This window comes from Nicotiana sylvestris, chromosome 10 (genome assembly GCF_000393655.2).
Source record: "Nicotiana sylvestris chromosome 10, ASM39365v2, whole genome shotgun sequence".
Taxonomy (NCBI): domain Eukaryota; kingdom Viridiplantae; phylum Streptophyta; class Magnoliopsida; order Solanales; family Solanaceae; genus Nicotiana; species Nicotiana sylvestris.
In genome coordinates, this window is record NC_091066.1 from 37,972,023 (window position 1) to 37,991,729 (window position 19,707).

At 37.2% G+C, this 19,707-nt stretch overlaps 2 protein-coding genes across 4 annotated transcripts; one reads left to right on the forward strand and one right to left on the reverse strand.

Moving 5' to 3' along the window:
- The first annotated feature begins 3,968 nt into the window (after positions 1–3,968).
- Positions 3,969–9,943, forward strand: LOC104237437 (BTB/POZ domain-containing protein POB1-like). 3 transcript variants are annotated; one of them, XM_009791592.2, is made up of 7 exons: positions 3,969–4,358; positions 5,334–5,486; positions 5,928–6,052; positions 6,138–6,201; positions 8,130–8,409; positions 8,870–9,626; positions 9,719–9,943. In XM_009791592.2, the coding sequence occupies exons 1-7, from the start codon at positions 4,103–4,105 to the stop codon at positions 9,812–9,814; spliced, it is 1,731 nt and encodes a 576-aa protein (XP_009789894.1). In that variant the 5' UTR covers positions 3,969–4,102; the 3' UTR covers positions 9,815–9,943. The 3 variants fall into 3 exon arrangements, with proteins under 3 accessions (XP_009789894.1, XP_009789895.1, XP_070016615.1); XM_070160514.1 differs by lacking the exon at positions 3,969–4,358 and adding an exon at positions 4,728–4,816; XM_009791593.2 differs by having other exon boundaries at positions 8,870–9,935.
- A 3,297-nt stretch (positions 9,944–13,240) lies between these two features.
- On the reverse strand, positions 13,241–15,146 carry LOC104237438 (6-phosphogluconate dehydrogenase, decarboxylating 3, chloroplastic-like). Its single transcript, XM_009791594.2, has one exon. The coding sequence runs from the start codon at positions 14,955–14,957 to the stop codon at positions 13,470–13,472; it is 1,488 nt and encodes a 495-aa protein (XP_009789896.1). The 5' UTR covers positions 14,958–15,146; the 3' UTR covers positions 13,241–13,469.
- Between the last annotated feature and the right edge of the window lie 4,561 nt (positions 15,147–19,707).

A 19,707-nucleotide genomic window follows, 5' to 3' on the forward strand; every position in this document is an offset into this window, starting at 1 on the left:
TGTTTACCATCCTCGTGTACTATTCGATGCATTTTTATATATGCGTGGGACTTATTAGGATTGTTGGACACTTGAAGAGTGTCTGGTTCATGTAAAGTTTGAGTCTTTATCATGCTTAGACATTCTAGACTAATGTAGAAGCATTCAAATAAATGTTGTTTGATATATATCTCCTTTATATGCGGATTCGATGTATTGGTATATGCTTTTAATCATAATATCTGAGAAAAACATAGTTCTTATCTTCGACTTTGACTATGCACTTTATTATTCGTATTTGTTATTCCTTTGTTGTTTCTCTATTTCTGTATATGCCTATGAAATGCACATGTTATATAAAGTGAGTATCTTTTCTAAATCCTACACTACTTTATTGAGGTTAGTCTTGATATTTTTTGAGTACATATGGTCACTGGTACTCATACTATATTTCTGCACCTTACATATAGATTTTAAAACTGAGCAGTTGCGGAGTTCGAGAGCGAGCATTAAAGACTTATTGGCATTTCAGTCATTAGCTGTTATTTTGTTCATGGTTGCCTTAGATCTTATTTCTGTTTATGTATATTAAAATAGCATTGTATTTCTATTCTTAGTTGCTCATGACATGTGACACCAATTTTTGATGTAGTTTGTATTATTATCTATTTGATGAACTTCAGTTTGACTTTATCTTTTATGTTGGTTGGTTCATCTAGCGGGGTGCGTCAGATGCTATCACGACTTGATATGATTTGGATCGTGACAACTGCTAATGCTCGTACTTAATTAAATATAACAAATTCAAAAAGACCATTTTGGACTTATGTCAACCACCATATTTTTTTATATTTTGATAAACAACGACTTTTATTTAATAGAAACTAGTCAGGTTCAAGGGAAATGAAATTCCCTTGATCATTACAAATGATAGTTGCCACGCAGGAGATTTTAGATTGTCAAGTTTGGCTAACAACCTACATACGTTAGCCTACTAGATGAGACACCTCTTTTATCTGCCAGAAAGTTGTGCATCATTACCACCTTTTATGTTAAGATGTGAGCCACTTCATTTGCTTCACGAAAGTTGTGTATGATTGCCACCTTCTTTATTTTTTATATCAATCACCTGCAATTATATAAAATGGAGTTATAAGTTGGGTATTTAATTTTCTGATTCCACCTCCAGCCGCTGAATAATTAATTAAAGGCCCAGTTCAAGCCCTTGTTTAAGGGCTAGTAGTTCAGCATGTGTTGAGCTATTTGCGTAAATTCACTTTTGAAAACTCGCCACCCAATCAACATTGTTATTTCTATTGAATATTTTGCTATCAATGTTTAGTTTATACCAACCCTGAGACATGTTGTAGAACATGATTTATGGATAGACTAATGTTAGTATTATTCTCATTGTTTTTGTTCCTATTATTCCAGAAGTTCCATGCAACAAAAGAAAAGATATCGTCTCAGGTGACTATGTTGTTATTCAATGTAGGCTTGTTGTCACGAAGGGCAATTAACCAATGCGAATTGGCGATGGGTATAGCTAGAGAAGAAATGTTTATACCCAAACTACTCTAGAAAAGTCTGGTAATGGGCAGTTTACAAATATATGCATGATGCTTTCCTGCTCCATTATTTTTATAAAGTACCATCTTTTGGCAGTAATTAGCCATCTATAGATACCATTTGCTATATTACGGATTATAGATACCTTTTGTGTGGTTATAAGATGTATTTGATGTATTTAAACTATTGTATTCATGAACACAGTAGCAAAAAAAGGCGTGAATCAGGGAAGTCCAGCTAATCAGTTGTTGTATTCGAGTGTATTCGAATGTATTCATGGAGTGAAACATGGGATTACAGCTGGACAGATTATTCACGGCGTGAATTAGGGGATTACACTATTTTTAAAACAGAAAGTGAATCAATTAACATAATAGACTCCTAATATAACTCAACAAACTCAATTATAATACACAAATTTTATATTTTCAGTTATAAAAAAATTCTCAACCAAAAAATATCCAAAAAACATAACAATTTTCAGAGAAATTATATAATACATCTGAATACATAAATTATATTAATTAAAAAAAACATATGAATACATTTGTGGCATATAGCGAGACAGTGAATATAATGAAATACATATAATACAGCGGGATACATTGAAAAAAAAGGCAGTGAATACAATGAAATACATGGAATACAACGAGATACATTGAATTACAATGAAAAAAAAAAGGTAATGAAATACATGAAAATACATTGAAATGTATTAACAGAAAATCAAGTTGCTCAACTCCAAACTCCGTCATCTTTATTGAAGAACAGACCATAATTTCCGGCGCATCCGCTGTTCACCGAAAGCCGGTAGTGAAAACACGACCCAATGGAGATTGTGGAGAGTGTGAGGATGGGTTGCAATTAACCACGAAATCAAGGAAAACATTATTTGGTTGCCGGTGTTACAAATAAAACACGACCCAAATTCTTATTGCACAATTTGAGAACTAAGAAATTGATTCAGGATGATGGGTTGCTATCAACAGGGCTGAGCAAGAAATTGATGGGTTGCACAATTTGAGAACTAAGAAATTGATTCTGAGAGATCACTGTTGTGTGGAGCAGAAATATGGCGTTGAGAGATAACCATGGAGAAATATGGCGTTGAGAGAGGGGGGAGGGGGGTGGAGAAAAATCTGAAAGAATGAGAGAGAAAAATAATACAAAGATATTTTATGGCTTAAGAATATGAGGTAACCATAAATAGATATTTGGCTATAAAAATCAAAAGGTATCTATAGAATATAATTTTTTTAAAGGGTATTTATTTAAAATAAATAAAGTATCAACCTTTACTATAGGAGGTAAAAATTCCTATAGCATCCAGTGCCGGCCCAAGGGTCAAGCTGCTAAAGCTTTGGGGCCCATAATTTTGGGGCCCCAAATTTTCTTGATAGGTTATATGGTAATTAAATTTTAAAAAAATATTTAGTGTTTTAAATGAGAAAGTATAAATTTTTATAGCAAAAAATAAGATTAAATTGTTGAGCATAATTGAGAAGAATATCTTTTTTGGAATCACTCTCTGGACCATAAATTGAGAAAAAAATCGATTATTAATTCATAACTCCAAAAAAATGAAAGTTTAATATAATCCTAAAATGTTCCTTGGATAAGTTTTTAGCAAAAGAAAAAAAGCTAGAAAAATAAAATTTTAATGAAATTACATAGTATGAGTTTTCTTTTCTTTTATAACAAAAAATAAGGCTCCAAATTTATTGAGCCGCCCCGATAGCATCTATATTTTGGTCCTATGTGATTTAGGAAGAGCATTTCCGCAAAAGAAATTAAACTTGTTAGGACATTGTAACTTCCAGATCCACTCAAAATTCTTGTCGGAAGTTTCTGGCGCGGCAATTAGTCTATAACTAGAAGTTGTGGTAAAAATAGTCGATCACCACTCTTTTACCAAAGATAATCTGATTCTCCCTTCACTTATTGCTCCTTTGTTTCTTTTCTAAGTCGTTGATTCCAGATTAAAAGTTTAAACTTGTGGTCATGAACTCATGAGGCGAAGTTGTCAAATTAAAACCAAAATCGGATACAGTTGCCCATTTTGTTTAACTTACTGATTATGTCTTATAATAGCCCCAAACCCAAAAAAAAAAATTATATTAAGGATTCGTACGATGACTACAACTAGCTTAGGATTGAAACGTCGTTGTAGTGCTTCTATCTTTTAATCTGTGTGTGACTGTGTTGCCTACTTGTGTTAATAAAGCAAGAGAAGATAAAAAGAAAAAGAATAAGCTAATCATTTTGGTCTTTTGCAAATAGAAGTTAACCCTCAATTAGACAATTAATATGTCAAATCACTTTTTTAAGAAGACAGTATCAATCAACATTAACACAAGCATAACTAAACAATGAAATCAAAGGCAATATACTTTATCCAATTTATACCCCTAATTATAGAAACAAAACAAAGTACCAAACCAGAAAAATATACAACGTCCTCGTTCCTGAGCCATAACTGAGCACCACCAATAATAATAATATTATCCTCAATTCTCTCAACCTTTTCTTCTTTTTTTCCTGATAAAAAAATTGGATGAAAAACTTGAACAACGACATTTTTGATCCCCTAACAATAATAATGGACTCCGATTTCTCTTCTGGTTACGGGTCGGGTACAGAATCCGACTTCGGGTTCGCTTTCAATGACAGCAATTTCTCTGACCGGATTTTGATAGTTGAGATCGTTCCAGACTCGCCTGACTCCAAATCCGACGGTGAGGGTTGTAGCAGTATCGTTGATTGGGCTCGCAAACGCAAACGTAGGAGAGAAGAAATTAAGAAAGAAAATGGTTAGCTCTTTTAATTCCATTAGGGTTTAAACAATTTTATCAATTTTTGATTTTTTTATTAATTTCATGTATGTATATTTGGTACTTAGATGTGCAATTTGATTTTTTTGTTTGTTTCAAGGGTTAAACTTTCACATCAAAATGCTTAATAGTTTTGTTTTTATGATTAATGAATCTGAAGAATGGGCTTTTACATATCAAGCTTTACAGGGAGAAGATGCAAAATTTAGGACTTGAATTTATTTATTTCAATTTTTTATATATTTTTTGTTCAAACTTGAGTTACAACTTGAAATGGAAGGTATTTAGCTAGGTTAAAATGATAGAATTGCACGAATTTGCTTTAGCGTTGACTGTTGATGAAAATCACTCAATTGATCTTGCAGATGTAGCTGCAGCATAAGTTACTAACTTCATCAGATAACTTGCAAATGAGTTTAAGTTCTATGCACTATTAGGTAATTACAGTATCTCTTTTGATAAACACTAATTAGTGATCTGGTGAAAATGGTAACTAACCTGCTATCACACGTTAACTAACCTGCTATCACACGTTAAATTTACTGATAGTGTAAACATTTTTATACAATGATAGTGTGCATAACTTATTCTTCGCAAATATGGTTGCTTGAGCACTAAATACCGATGATCTTGTTTGCTAACAAAAAAGAAAAAAAAACTAATGATCTTGTAGTAATCCTCTTGTCATTTGTCGCTGAAAGTGTCTTTCTGACAAGTTCGGCTAAATACTTTAATTCTCTCTCTAACCACAAACTTAAGCTTTTCCGCTGTTCTAAATCATACTTAAGTTTGTCAGCTACCAGTGCACGCACTTGAGTTTGTCCCCATTCTTGCAACATTTCCTGTTCTGTCGCCTATCAGAAAACTTAATCCAGTTTTTTATGTTTTAACATAATTTGTGCTTATTAATTAGTTTCTCCAGTCTAATGGATTCTCACCTCATAAACCTTTCAGATGCAGATGTGCTCACGCAACGCGAGGAGGAGATGTTGAATTGTAATATGCTGGACACAGAAGATGGTCTTGCTTATGAGAACCAAGATGAGGAAGCTGTTGCAATGGTTGAGGAATATCCATCCGGCCTCGAGATGATCACAGATCACCCTGGTACCTATGCACTTCCCCACCATGGATCAAACTGTCTTGTTTCCATCATTGTGCTGCTATTTTCAAGGATTCTAACTGTTTTAACATTAGATCCTGATATTAACAAGAATCTACGAGATATCATAACGTGGCTTGCACTCTTTTAGGATAATATGGATGTATCCTTTGTGTGCATAATCTGACACCTGAATTTGTTACAATGTAATAGCATGTGAAACATTAAGTTCCTTTATCATCGCGTGGTCTTTTTCTCTTTCCCTTCTGTCCTTGAGCCGAGGGTCTGTCGAAAACAGTCTCCTCTATCTTAACAAGGTAGGGGTAAGGTCTGCGTACACTCTACCCTCCCCAGATCCCACTTGTGGGTACTGAGTTTGTTGTTGTTGTTGTTGGTCTTTATCTCTCTTTTTTTGGGATTTTGAAACAACTTTATGGCATTTATAGGGGATGGTGAAGCTCCTAAGAGCACTGACTCGTCCACAAACATGGACTCTTCTACTGGGTTTCGAGTTAGAACTATACACATCAGTTCTCCTATTTTGGCTGCAAAGAGTCCATTCTTTTATAAGGTTAGGAATCTTTAATTCTGTGTTATATCTTAGTCAGGAACTTTCATTTGCTCTTTCTTTTGACATCTTTTTGTTTTCTTCGTAGCTGTTCTCCAACGGCATGAGAGAGTCAGAGCAGCGGCATGTTACTGTACAAATCCATGCCTCGGGTTAGTAATAACATTTTTAATTGTAGTTTCTTGTGTTCTCATTTCATGGTATTGTCCTTTCCCTTAGACTGAACCGTCCCGATAAAGTAATAATATTAACCTGATGCTGTCCCATGTCAGAATCTGGATACAGTTGTATTCTCTGAGCATCAAATGTGTCTGTTATATAGCTCTTTTTCCATTTGTTAGAGTAAAAAGTTACTGGAATAGCTTGTAGGCTGTACTATATTGTGCTCTATGTTACTTATGCCCCCCCCCCCCCAAAAAAAAAAAAAATAATTCAAAAAAGAAAAGGAATACAAAGCATCATGTGCTGTACTCCTACTTACATGGGCGCGCCACTTCCCCCTTATACCGTGCACATAACTTGACATTCCTACAGATGTGCTTACTGCTATTCGGGTTTGAAACTTGGAATGAATCAGCTCGGGATGCTTACCATAAGTATTTATTTTCTCTTTTAAAAAGTTTTTAACAATTGGGATGTTCAATTAGAGAGCAACACTATCAATCACTAAATGAATATTGAGTTTTTGAGCTGTTTAACCATTAGATTAATAAGTGGTGGTCTGAAAACTGGGGACAAAATAGATTTGAGCACCTGTGAATTCTTAAAATAGGTTTTGATAAATGAGATTCTTATACTCCCTCTCTTTCCATTTTTCAAATGGCATTTGATCGGATTTGTAGTTTAAGATAAAAAACTTTTGACATATAAGTTAGATAAATAACATAACTAAGTCAGAAACTAAAGAAAAAAGATTCAAATACAGAAAGGTATCTTTTTTTTTTTAAACGGCCCAACAAGTCAAAGTTCCATATAACATTGAAAATTTTTGTTGTTGTTAAAAAGAAAAAAAGTTGATTTTTTTTTTTGTTAGTGTTTGGAAACTAAAATGTTAATGTGACTAGTAATAATATATTATCTTCTATGGAGTATCTAAAATCATGGGCAAAGGTTATTTTATGTTAAGCAGTGTGAGTGCTACACTAGAAATGTCACATTCTATAAAAAGCTACTTGGAAACAGTTCCAACGTGAATGTGAAAATTCACATTTATGCTGCCCAAATGTGTACATGATTTAGGTTTGACATTTGAACTCCAAACACGATTCTAGACCTTAAAAACGTGTTACCATAAGGGGCTAGGTACCTGATAAACCATACTTTAACCCATGTGCTTTTTTGCTGTATGCCTTAACGTATCTGGTATTTTTCCTATCTTGATGAATCCAAAAAAGTCTAAATGTAGAAGAATCGAACACCAGATCAAGAATCAAGAATCGTGTCTGATACTCTTTAAAGCATCTGTGTGAGAAATTGATTTGTCTACAAATATGTTTGCGGGGTTATAAACATGCTCCAAGCACTACTGTTTGTTTTGCTTTCTATAGCATACTTGAAGACTAAGTTGCTCGGACTTGGATGCGGGTATGCGATACGGGGACGGATCCGAGTATCAGATTCGACAAAATCTAAATTTTAAGATACGGGGGTGCGGATTTGGATATAGATACGGGTGCGGGGATTCGGCTAATAAAAAATAGAGCTATAAAAATATTGTAAATTTTGAGAGATATTCTGTGAAAAACTTACATGAATATTGTAGAATTCAATCTTTGATTCTCCAAGATGGACATTATTCTTTCATTCTCCTAAATCTGTTTTGTTTTTGATTTTGAGAAATCAAAATCTCAATTTTTCTCCCAAATTTATTGATGGACTCCGATCAAAGTGTCCGAAGTCAGTTGACCGAATCCGGGATGTATCCCGCTCCCGTCCCCGTCTCGTATCGGGGGCGGGGACGGCACCAAAATCGAAGAGTCCACGCAACTTAGCTTGAAGAAGAAATTCTTACACAGTTTCTTTAATTAGCTATAACATATATTCTTCTTTTGACCTCCACCTTTCTCAATCATTTTCGCAGAAGAAGCTGCCTTCATGGAGCTATTGAGTTTTATGTATAGCAATGCTTTATCTACGATAACGCCTACTCCCTTGCTTGACGTGCTTATGGCTGCTGACAAATTTGAGGTTGCATCATGCATGAGATACTGCAGCCGTTTATTGCGGAATCTTCCCATGACTTGTGAATCAGCCTTGCTTTATTTGGATCTTCCTTCTGGCGTTTTAATGGCTGATGCAGTTCTGCCACTGACTGATGCTGCAAAACAGTTCCTCGCTGCACGTTTCAAGGATATAACCAAGTGAGAGCTCTTCCAAGAAGTAGTTTTTTTATTACTCTTGTTGATTGTTTTGAAAGTGGAGCTTAAAACTGTTGCTTGGAAATAGAAAAGTGAAGGAAAGCAAGAGGCTTGTCATCAATTCCAATTTTCCTCTTCATCACGAGCTAACTTCATTCTGTCATCCCTTTTTCACGAACTAACTTCATTCCGTCATCCCTATTTCAGAATGAGTTTGCTTTTCCTAAACACTTCATTGACAAGCCTAGTTTTGGGGCTTTATAAACTAGCTGTTTGTTTCATTACTAACTAGTGAACAAAAGGACCTCCAGTCTTCCCTTTAGTAAAGAGCTTCTTGTATCACATTTCAGAGTGTTTTCAAGTTGTCCTATTTATCAGAGACTTGTTCACTCTTTAGATAGGGTTTTTGATTGTTTCAGCGTAGAATTTGTCATCTGAAATGTTATCCTAAAATCCTTCCCAGGTTCCAAGAAGAGGTGTTGAACTTGCCTCTTGCAGGAATTGTGGCTGTTCTCTCCAATGACGATCTTCAGGTTGCTTCAGAGGATGCTGTATATGACTTTGTGTTAAAATGGGCTCGCATCCATTACCCAAACTTGGAGGAACGACGTGAAATATTGGGCTCACGTCTTTGTTGCCTCATTCGTTTTCCGTACATGACATGCAGGAAGCTGAAGAAAGTTCTAACTTGCAATGACTTTGATCCTGAACTATCTTCAAAGGTTGTCCTGGAGGCTCTATTTTTCAAAGCTGAAGCACCATACCGGCAGCGTTCTCTTGCTGCTGAGGAGGGCAGTGCCTCACACCATTGTTTTGTGGAGCGTGCTTACAAGTATAGACCAGTTAAAGTTGTCGAGTTTGAACTACCTCGTCAGCAATGTATTGTTTACCTAGATACAAAACGGGAAGAGTGCAATAGTCTCTTTCCTGCTGGTAGAGTTTACTCTCAGGCTTTCCATTTGGGTGGACAGGGTTTTTTCCTATCAGCTCATTGTAACATGGATCAACAGAGTTCATTCCATTGCTTTGGGTTGTTTTTAGGCATGCAAGAGAAGGGGTCAGTGTCATTTGCAGTGGATTATGAGTTTGCAGCTCGGACAAAGCCAACCGAGGACTATGTGAGCAAGTATAAGGGGAACTACACATTCACCGGTGGCAAGGCTGTTGGCTACAGGAACCTGTTTGGCATCCCTTGGACTGCTTTTATGGCTGAAGATAGTGTATACTTCATTAATGGGATTCTCCATCTTCGAGCTGAGCTTACTATCCGACAATAAATGCTTAGATACTAACATGATGCCTTTGTTTGCAGCCATACTGGACTTTTTTAGATGTCAGTGAGGGCTTTGAGAAGAGGTGGAATGCTAACTGTAAGATGTTGTCGACCCTAGTTTCCAGAAAGGTTTAAATTGTAGTGACAGGTTAATTGTTCAGTGCCTATGTAAAAACTGTTGTATGGGCTTGTATGTATCCTGCTGCTGTATATCCGCTGCTGCGTGTTAGTGAAATTGAGAGAATCAATAGCTTCATCTGTTGATATTGCACTAACTTCTAACTTGCCAGTTGCTTTGAGGTGCGTAATTAAAGTCTCAGCAAATCTTTGAATTTTGCTTATTTATTAACTTGCATAAATTGATTAAATTATGGTTTTGTTAAGGGTTATTGGCTCTCTATGGAGGTGATTTGCTAGTGTAGGTAAATCTTTAAGTTTATTCTAACTGGACTTAATATGATATACCTTTCGTTTGCCCTTATGGATAAAATCTTAGGGCATCTTCATTCTTTGCTGACGAATTTCTAGCAGATGCAATTTTATGTTCTGTATTCCTAATACTGTTATCATCTATTTTTCATTGTTAACAAACATAACATATTCTAACAACAGTGGAATCCATATTAATTGAGCTTCGGAGTACTATTTGCAATGAAAAGGCCAAGATGAACCAAAAGAGAACGACCGAGCTGGTTGATTTTGTCCTCTATTTTGGGCTAAACTTTTTAAAATTATCCTAAAAAAAGGAAAACAAAAGGAAACATAACAACAGTGGAATCAATATTAATTGAGCTTCGGAGTACTATTTGCAATGAAAAGGCCAAGATGAACCAAAAGTGAACGACCGAGCTGGTTGATTTTGTCCTCTGTTTTGGGCTAAACTTTTTAAAATTATCCTAAAAAAAGGAAAACAAAAGGAAAGAGTGAAACATAATATGTTTACTTTATTGTTACTATAAATTGGTTGATTAGGTAAGTTGTGTTATGCCGCTTAAATCAAATTTGATCCAACTTAGTATTGATTTAAACATATTTATGGAAAGGTTGAGTCGTCATCTATCACTTGACGTGCCTTGACCTTCAGAGTTTTGACCCAAGCCCTCACCCCCACACCACAAATTGACACTGCTACCTGAAACCAAGGAACAACTAATCTCAAACTACGGATAAAGAATGAAAGGCTTTTGGGAAAATTAGATGCAGTCTTGACCGGGAAGGCTATGTTAATATGCTTCTAATATATAAGAAGAATACACTGTTAGCCCTTTATTTTATTTCTTTTTATCGAAAATGAAGGTTAAAAAAGGTATTAACTTACAATATGCCTGTAATATTGAAGCTCGAATGGGGGAGAAAAAAGAAAGAAAAATAAAAGGGGGGAAGGCCAGGCATATGCTATGTTTTCAGAGACACCACAAGACGCTAAGGTCAAGTGAAATGGAAACCTGGACATGATAATAAGCGGATGAAGCTCTTTTTTAGTGAAAAACAATCTACCAGCCACAATGCAGAAAAAAGAAATTTTAAGGAGCAGAACATCTTATAGTAACAGCATGAGATATTAAACTCTGTTAACCACCAATCCTAACCCAGTGTTCTCAAAATCAGTAGTGCACTATAATTGCAGTTCAAAAGCAAGATGCTTCCAGAAGCAGTCAATAAGAATCTTATTAATTACAACACTACACTACATGTCATTTATGTTGCATCAAAACTTCAAAACTAATAATGGAGTTGAAGATCTATATGATACACAGACGTGCAAAGAGTAGGGGACAATACTCTAGACAGAGAGCAGCAAAGGATTGAACTAAAGTTCTTTCAGAGAAGCAGACAGAATATCTAATATTAAACTAGAACAAACAAATTCCTGATGGAGGCAAATCTACATAAGAGATCAATCTTTTCAAGGGCAAACTGTCAGTGAAGGAACACTGGTATTCAGAACTTACTCGAGTACTTGTCACTGAGAAAATGGGAGATTGAAAGTCTATATCACAGATATCTATGAATATCAGCAAGGAAAAACTTAAGCATCCAAGGTAGGAGAAGGCATTTATTTAAATTGTCACGTTCATAAGTGAAAACCCTCAAAGAACAAGCTTGACGTTGATGAAACCAATTGCAGAAGAACTTTAATGCCAATCGCATAAGCACGTCAAGCTGAGCAATCCACCCATCATTTACTCCACAACTGATTAACTTGCACTAAAGACATAACTGCACGACCACTTGGCAGAGAAGAAAAATTAAGTAAAATAATCTTGTTTGTAATATCAATTTCTTGAGGTGAAAGAATGTATTTTGATTTATGGGAAATACTTGAAAACCATCCTGTAGCTATCAAACAGAGAACAGGAATCAAACCCCAATTCTTAGTAGTCATAAGACCAAAATATTTTAAAGGATTTCAAATGGTTAGCTCCCAGTCGGGCAAAATTATAGTAGCTGAAAGTAATCACAAAAATCTGAAACTACATCAAAAGCAGCAGTTTCTGTGAAAATATCGATGAATAACCTTAAATAGCTAAAAAGATTTTCCTTAAATAGCATAAGCCTAGCAGATATGCAGGTTTGGGAAAATGTTATCATGATATGCTTAGGACAGCAAGAATCATGTTATTTGTACAAATTTTATTAAGATGGAATCATTAGTATCGAACAAAAACCAACAAAAGAAAAAACGAACCTCTGAAAGTGGCAGTTCAGAAACACTGTTGAGAAAAGGTAAAGAAGCGCAAAAGCAACAACAACTATGCCTCAGTCCCATACAAGTTGAAATCGGCTATAATAATCCTAATTGACCACATTACAAGCGCAAAAGCAATAATCAAGGGAATTTTTTCTTTTGATAGGTAGAATAGAAACAGAGAGAGCTGTGGAGTAATAAGAACAGAGAGAGAGCTGTGGAGTAATAAGAACAGGGAGGGGAGAGGGGGCTCAATTGAAAAAATAAATACTAAGATTTCTGATATTCAGAAGGTCTTATACCCAATGCGTTTTTTACTAAATCAAATTTAGGCACTAATCAAGAGCAACCTATTTTCTTTTAATGTTGCCTCTTCTCATCCTTCCTCAACTTCTTGAGTCCAATGACCAGGCCACTGCCTTTCTCTGAGACTTCTCATCTTCTTCCCTTCCCTCCTTCCTATTCTCCCATCCAGCATCAAAGGGATAAGAGCCATATACAAGCACCCCAATTTTCCACTTAAACACATACTCAATATTGTTTACCCTTTAAATTTAAGCATTAATTGTCAAATCCACATATTTACTGAAGCACTGCAGCATAATTTATCCACAGTCCTAAGGTTCTTTCACCATTACAGCCATAGCTCTATTTCACAGTAAATTATTCTTCTCTAATAAGTTTAATAGTTCAAATCAATGTACACATATATATAAGGCTTTCGGAACAGAGCACTGAAGACCAACACATGCGACTCGCTATATCATCATTATTATCATATTTTTAAATATCAGATGTAGCAGTTTGGAGATAGGCGAAGCTGAAAGAAATTTAATGGATCAATAAAATGCAGGGAATATTTATGCATAATGTAGGAAATGCAACTTCTTTAACTTCAATAAAGAAGTCATTCAATTGCCAAGGCCCTATAATGTTCAAAGGCATACAACATTATTAACTGCAAAACTAGCAACAAGTAAAAATTCTCAACAAGTCACATTCTAAATTTTAAATGCCTGAATAGCACAATTTAGAATCAATAGTTGACAAAGCTCAACTAATACCAGATTTTTATCATAATCTGCAACAGCTGCAGCAGCATTACACTCTGGCCTTCCTAGCAAGCTTAGACCACTCAGTATGGTATGCTCCTGGCATATCAATTCTCTCATAAGTATGTGCCCCAAAATAGTCCCTTTGAGCCTGCACGAGGTTTGCGGGAAGCCTAGAACGCCTATAGGTATCAAAATATTGAAGACTTGCAGACATTCCAGGAACACTAATTCCCCTCTGGATGGCCAGACCCACCACTCTCCTCCATGCAGCTTGCCTCTGCACCATCTCCCTGGCAAATTCCGTGTCAACCATCAAGTTAGCCAACCCAGGATTCCTCTGATACGCCTTCTTAATCCGATCCAAGAACACTGCCCTGATAATACACCCGCCCTTCCAAATCCTCGCCATCTCTCCCAAATTCAAATTCCACCCCTTCTCAGCACTCTTCGCCCTTAGCAAATTCATTCCCTGAGCATAACTACAAATTTTCGAGGCGTACAATGCCTGCCTCACATCATCAATCAATCTCTTCTTATCAACACTACTCCCATTCACATCAAAATTTATCTCCTCCTTTAACCCTTCCTTCTTAAAAATCCCTGCGGCGTCTTCCCGCTCTTCCTTCAATCCACTCATATACCTACTATCCAACGAAGCAGCAATTGTGGGAGCTGCAATTGACAGCTCAGCAGCCTGCTGCACAGTCCATTTCCCCGTTCCCTTCATTCCTGTCTTATCCAAAATCTTATCCACTAGCTCACCACTCCCCGTTTTCTCATCCTTCACATTAAATATATCCGCTGTAATTTCAACCAGAAAACTCTCCAGTTCACCACGGTTCCACTCAGCGAAAATATCTGCCAATTCGGAGTTACTCAACCCGCCCGCATTCTTCAACACATCATAAGCCTCCGAAATCAACTGCATATCACCATACTCAATCCCGTTATGCACCATTTTTACGAAATTACCCGACCCGCCTTCGCCAATGTAAGTAACACACGGCCCGTCCTCAACTTGAGCCGCAACTTTCTCGAGAATGTCTTTGATGTTCATGTAAGCCCCGTGGGACCCACCGGGCATAAGCGAGGGCCCATTTCTAGCCCCATCTTCACCACCAGAAACACCCATACCCAAATACAAAAGCCCTTTACTCGAAGCTTCACCAATACGCCGTTCAGTGTTCTCGTACCACTCGTTACCTCCATCAATAATCGTATCGCCAGGCTCCATGTGTTCAGCTAAAGCAGCAATCGTCTGATCAACGGGGGCCCCAGCTTTAACGAGGATGATAACAGATCTGGGCCGTTGAATCGACAGCACGAAATCACGCGGATTGTACTGACCGGTTAAAGGTAGTTGACCTTCGCGTTGAGCGCGATCTAGGGTTTCGTCAACTTTAGAAGTGGTTCTATTGTAAACGGAGATCGGGAACCCTTTCTCGGCTATGTTTAGGGCTAGATTTTGGCCCATAACAGCTAGGCCAGCTAACCCAATACGAGATAGAGCTTGAGCAGTAGCAGCTCCTTCCATGGCGGAATGAATAAGAAAATTTAAGAAGAAAAGAAAAAGAAAGAAAGGGAGATTTTTGAGAAGAAAGGGAAGAAGATGAATATATAGTGAAAATGAGTGTTTGGTGGGATGGATATTAGGTATGGGGGGAGAGTGACGGACTCGTCGAGGGAGTGAAAGGGTAGTGGCTGAAACTGCCAACGAGAGGCTGGCGTACTCGTCGATGTTTTCTATTAGTATTTCTTAGGGGTTGTTTGGGTATATGGTCAAACTATTATAATGCAGCAATTATTTATGTAATGAAACTTTATATCAAGATTATCATAATGGATAAATTTTGCTATAATATATAAGTTATTTCATAATATTATATATTTTATGGTTTTATGTACTTATTATTAGTACAACTATTCTTGTTTCTTAATGTATAGAATTTCGAAGAGGGGTTAATGCAAGATTGGAGGTTTAGAGGCAGATTTTGGAGTCTAAATATTTCAAGTTATCCCCAAAAAAAGTAGTTTCAAGTATTTCGGGTCTATTATCCAGGGGTAACGGGGAGATTGACGAAGATGTCACACATCGTATTGGAGCGGGATGAGTGAAATGGAGGCTCACATTTGGCATTTTATGTGAAAAATGTGCCGCCAAGACTTAAAGGTAAATTTTACGAAGTGGTAGTTCGACCAACTATGTTATATATGGGGCAGAGTGTTGGCCAATCAACAACTCACATGTGAAGAAGATGAAAGTAGCAGAAATGAGGATGTTGAGATGGATGAGTGGGTATACAAGGAGAGATAAGATTAGGAATATAACGTTATTCAAGACAAAGTGGGAGTGGCCTTCGTGGAGGACAAGATGCGAGAATCGAGGCTTAGATGGTTCGGACACATAAAGAGGAGAAGCATTGATGCTCCTATTAGGAGATGTGAGAGACTGGTGATCTCGCCCAAATCACACCTCAAATTGGGGTTGTGAAGCGGTCGGTTGCAATAATAATTACCCAACTAGGAGTCGGGATCGAATCCACCGGGAGCGTAGATGAGATTAGTGGTATATATTTGGACTAAGCGCGTAAAGTGTTCTAAGTTGCACTACCACAAACTTTGTTTTGATCCTACTTCTAAATTATGCTACAGTTTGCAATTATAAAATATGAAACTAGAGAATAATATTTTTATGGTTGTTTTTCAAATATGTAAAAGGTCTACGGCTGTGACTTCCACCTAGATGTTTACCTAACGGATTGTGGGCTTTGGAGCGGGTTTCGTTGGTCGGGATGTATTATATCAATCAACACATAATTACCCACTCAAAACCTCTCGGTAAGAGAGTGGTTTTTCCCAATTCGGCTTTCTCAAGCCTAAACGAGTATTGCACAAAACAATTGATAAATGATCAACTCGGGTCTTACTATCTCTAGGTTCAACCTTTTAATTAGGACTATCAATCTCTTGAGTTCATCCCAATTTCTTATTAGCCTAGTTTTCCTAGACTAAGTCTCTCTTTCTCAAGTAGAGACTAAGTCAAATAGGCTTGAATCAATGTTTGCAACCATCAATTCTACAATTATAGCAAGAACTAGGCTAAATATTACACACCCAACCGTAAACAAACCTTAAATCAAACACCCATTAGATACCCACACTAGGGCTGGGTCACAACCCTAGCTAGAAATTTAGCTACTCATAGTGGGTAATGAAGAAAATAGAGAAGAAATGATAATCAAACTCATATTGAAAGATTAAAAGATAAAAATCTAATGTTTAATCACTAAAGTAAGCTAATGTTGCTAAAACCAATAAAGAAAAACGGCTACGGATGTTTGGATATTCAAAACTTGACCTAAATTCGTCAAAAAAGACTATTTATACACAACTGAAAATTTCGGATAAAAATGCCCTTTCGGAGATTCTGCGGCTGCACAATTCCATGTGCGGTCCACACTTCTTCTTCAGTCTTGGCAGGAGCTTGGTCTGCGGCCGCATAATTCTGGATTGCGGCCGCTGATCACAGCCTACTCCACACTACTAAAAATTAGGAAGAGAGGGTCGCAATAGCTTTTACCCGATTTTCACAGAGGGTCGAGTATCTATTTAAGTTGGAATTGCGCATTTGTTCAAAATATCACTTCTAATCATTTTTGGGTTTTCTTTATATTCTGCTATTATCAAACTACAAATTATAATTGCTACTAGGTTAACTACGAGTAAATTGCTACAAGTTGTATCTAATAGTTTAAAAGACACTAGGGTAATGGCATCCTCCTAGGTGGCCAATTGACGCGTAATTGAACCTAAGGCACGATTGACATGATTGGGGAATATGATATAACCGTTGCACAATTTTACCCACTCTCACACCTCTCGGTAGAAAGAGTGATTTTGCCCAATTGACTTTCTCAAGACCAATAGGGTAAGCAAATTTGCTCAAGCAACTGGGTTCAAGTCGGGTATTACTCTCTCGAGGTTTAACCCTTTAATTGGGACTATCAATTCTGTTGAGTCCATCCAATTCCTTGTTAGGTCAATTTCGGAGACTTAGGCTCTATTTCTCAAGAAGAACCCAAGTCAACTTAGCACAAACTAGTATTTGCAACCACTAATTCATAGATTAAACCATGAAATTGACCCAAATAACAAATACCCATAGTCAATCTAACCTTAAATCACAACACCCATCAATTACCCACACTAGGGTTGAGCCACAACCCTAGCTAATGGGTCTAGATACTCATGCTTGAAGAGAAAAACAGAGAAATAGATGAAGATAAAGACATATTAATTAATTGCTAAGGTAAATACAAAGATTCAATGATAAAAACTAAGTAAAAATGCCCAAAATGGATAAGAAAAATCTTCTCACGAGCGCAACTAACGTCTGATAATATCCGATGCCCTAAAAATGGAAAAAGGTTCTATTTATACTAAGCTAGAAAAACTGGACAAAATTGCCCATGGGGGGTTAGTGCGGACCGTACAAAATGGTGTGCGGCCGCACTAGGCTCTTGAACTTGCAATCTTGAGTCTCTGAACCCAGGCTCCGCAGACTGCACAAAATGGACTGCGGCCACGGAGGCTTCTAGCTCGGTCCGCACAAACTCGACCGCGGACCGCACATGCTTGAACCTCTGAACTTGGCATCTCTCTGAACCTTGTCTCTGCGGACCGCACAAAATGGGAGTGCGGCCGTAGAGGTCCACCGCGGACCGCACAAAGTGTAGTGCGGCCGCATTGCTTCGAATCCTGAAATGCTGAGTCTCTGAACCTCTCTAGTGCAGACCGCACAAAGTGTAGTGCGGACCGCACAAAGTGTAGTGCGACCATACTAGGCCTGTTTTTCCTGAATTTGTCTTGTCTTTGGTACTTGTGCAAGTTTCACTCCTTTTGAGCTGATCTTTGACATCTTGTCACTTTGTTGATCAAACCTGCAATCAAGCACAACTTATGAGCCTTTTGGGACTATTTAGTATGAATTTATAATCAAAACGCAAGCAAGAAGGAGCATAAAATGCGTCAAAATCTCTAGTTATCAACTCCCCCAAACTTAAGCTTTTGCTTGTCCTCAAGCAACAAAATAAGACCCACCCCTTAAGGGAAAATCCAAGAAAATTTTAGCTGTCCTAAAGCAACCTCAACTAGCATCAATTGGGACTAACAATTGCCCTCAATACAAATGAATCATTAACAACATTTAACCTTTGAAAAATCATGGATCAAGTGCGACACAAGAGCATCAAGAGTTGACTCAACGTATCAAAGAACTCTCTCAATTACTTTGGTCATTGTGGAACCCAAACTCACACATCTTCATCTCTACCTAAGCAAACCTCACCTTTTTAGAATATTGGCACACAAACCAAGGTTAATGGAAATTCACTCATCTCTCTCAAGAAAAAGTCACAAGTCCGGCTCTAAGTACCATATGCTTGCCCTTTATGTGAGTATCCACTAATGTAAGCTTCATTCAACTCAAGATCATATATGGCTTTTGTGGAGTCATTGTGAAGGCTTTTGGTTCAGGGTAGGAAATGTTTTGGTCTAAGTGGGTTCCATCTTCCCTTAAGCACTTCTTTTGATTCCTTTGGCAAGCATTCTCTTGACTCTTTGAGTCATTTCACTTCTTTTCTAAGGGGTTAGAGAGACACATTGCCACTCTTTCTTATGCTTTTCAAACCTTTTCTCCCTTTTCAACTTTTCGACACCTTTCATTCTTTGCTTTTCTTGAATCCCTCTTTATTCCTTTTCACATTGATCAATCTTTTTGTCTTTTGCTTTTCTTTCTTTTTCATTGCCTTTTCTTTTCTTCGTTTTTTGTGCCTTTTTACCACTTTGTTGCCATTTTCTTCTCTCCCCCCAAACTTATACTTTTGCCATATGCTAAAGGAAAGATCAGGTACCAAGAGCGGGTATCTTTTAGAACGGGTAAAGGCTTGTATCATGGTTCTTGAATGATGAAAGTCTAAGGCTCAAAAGGGTTAACTAGGGTTCATATCATTGGTAGACTATGGATTTGTTCAAACTATCATTTGGATCAAGGAGAGCCTATAATCATGCCTAAAGTCAAAATTCACTTATGATTTCGCCTCAACAAACATTCAGGGCAAGTTCAAGACCAATGGCTTAGGACTTGGACTTGCAATTCAATTACTCACCACACAAGCTAAGGGATTGCTAAAGACATAGAGTCGGGGGCCCACAACGACCTTAGATACGATTTGAGAACACAATGGTCATGAAAAACCACTTGATGATTATCGGTTAACACAAAA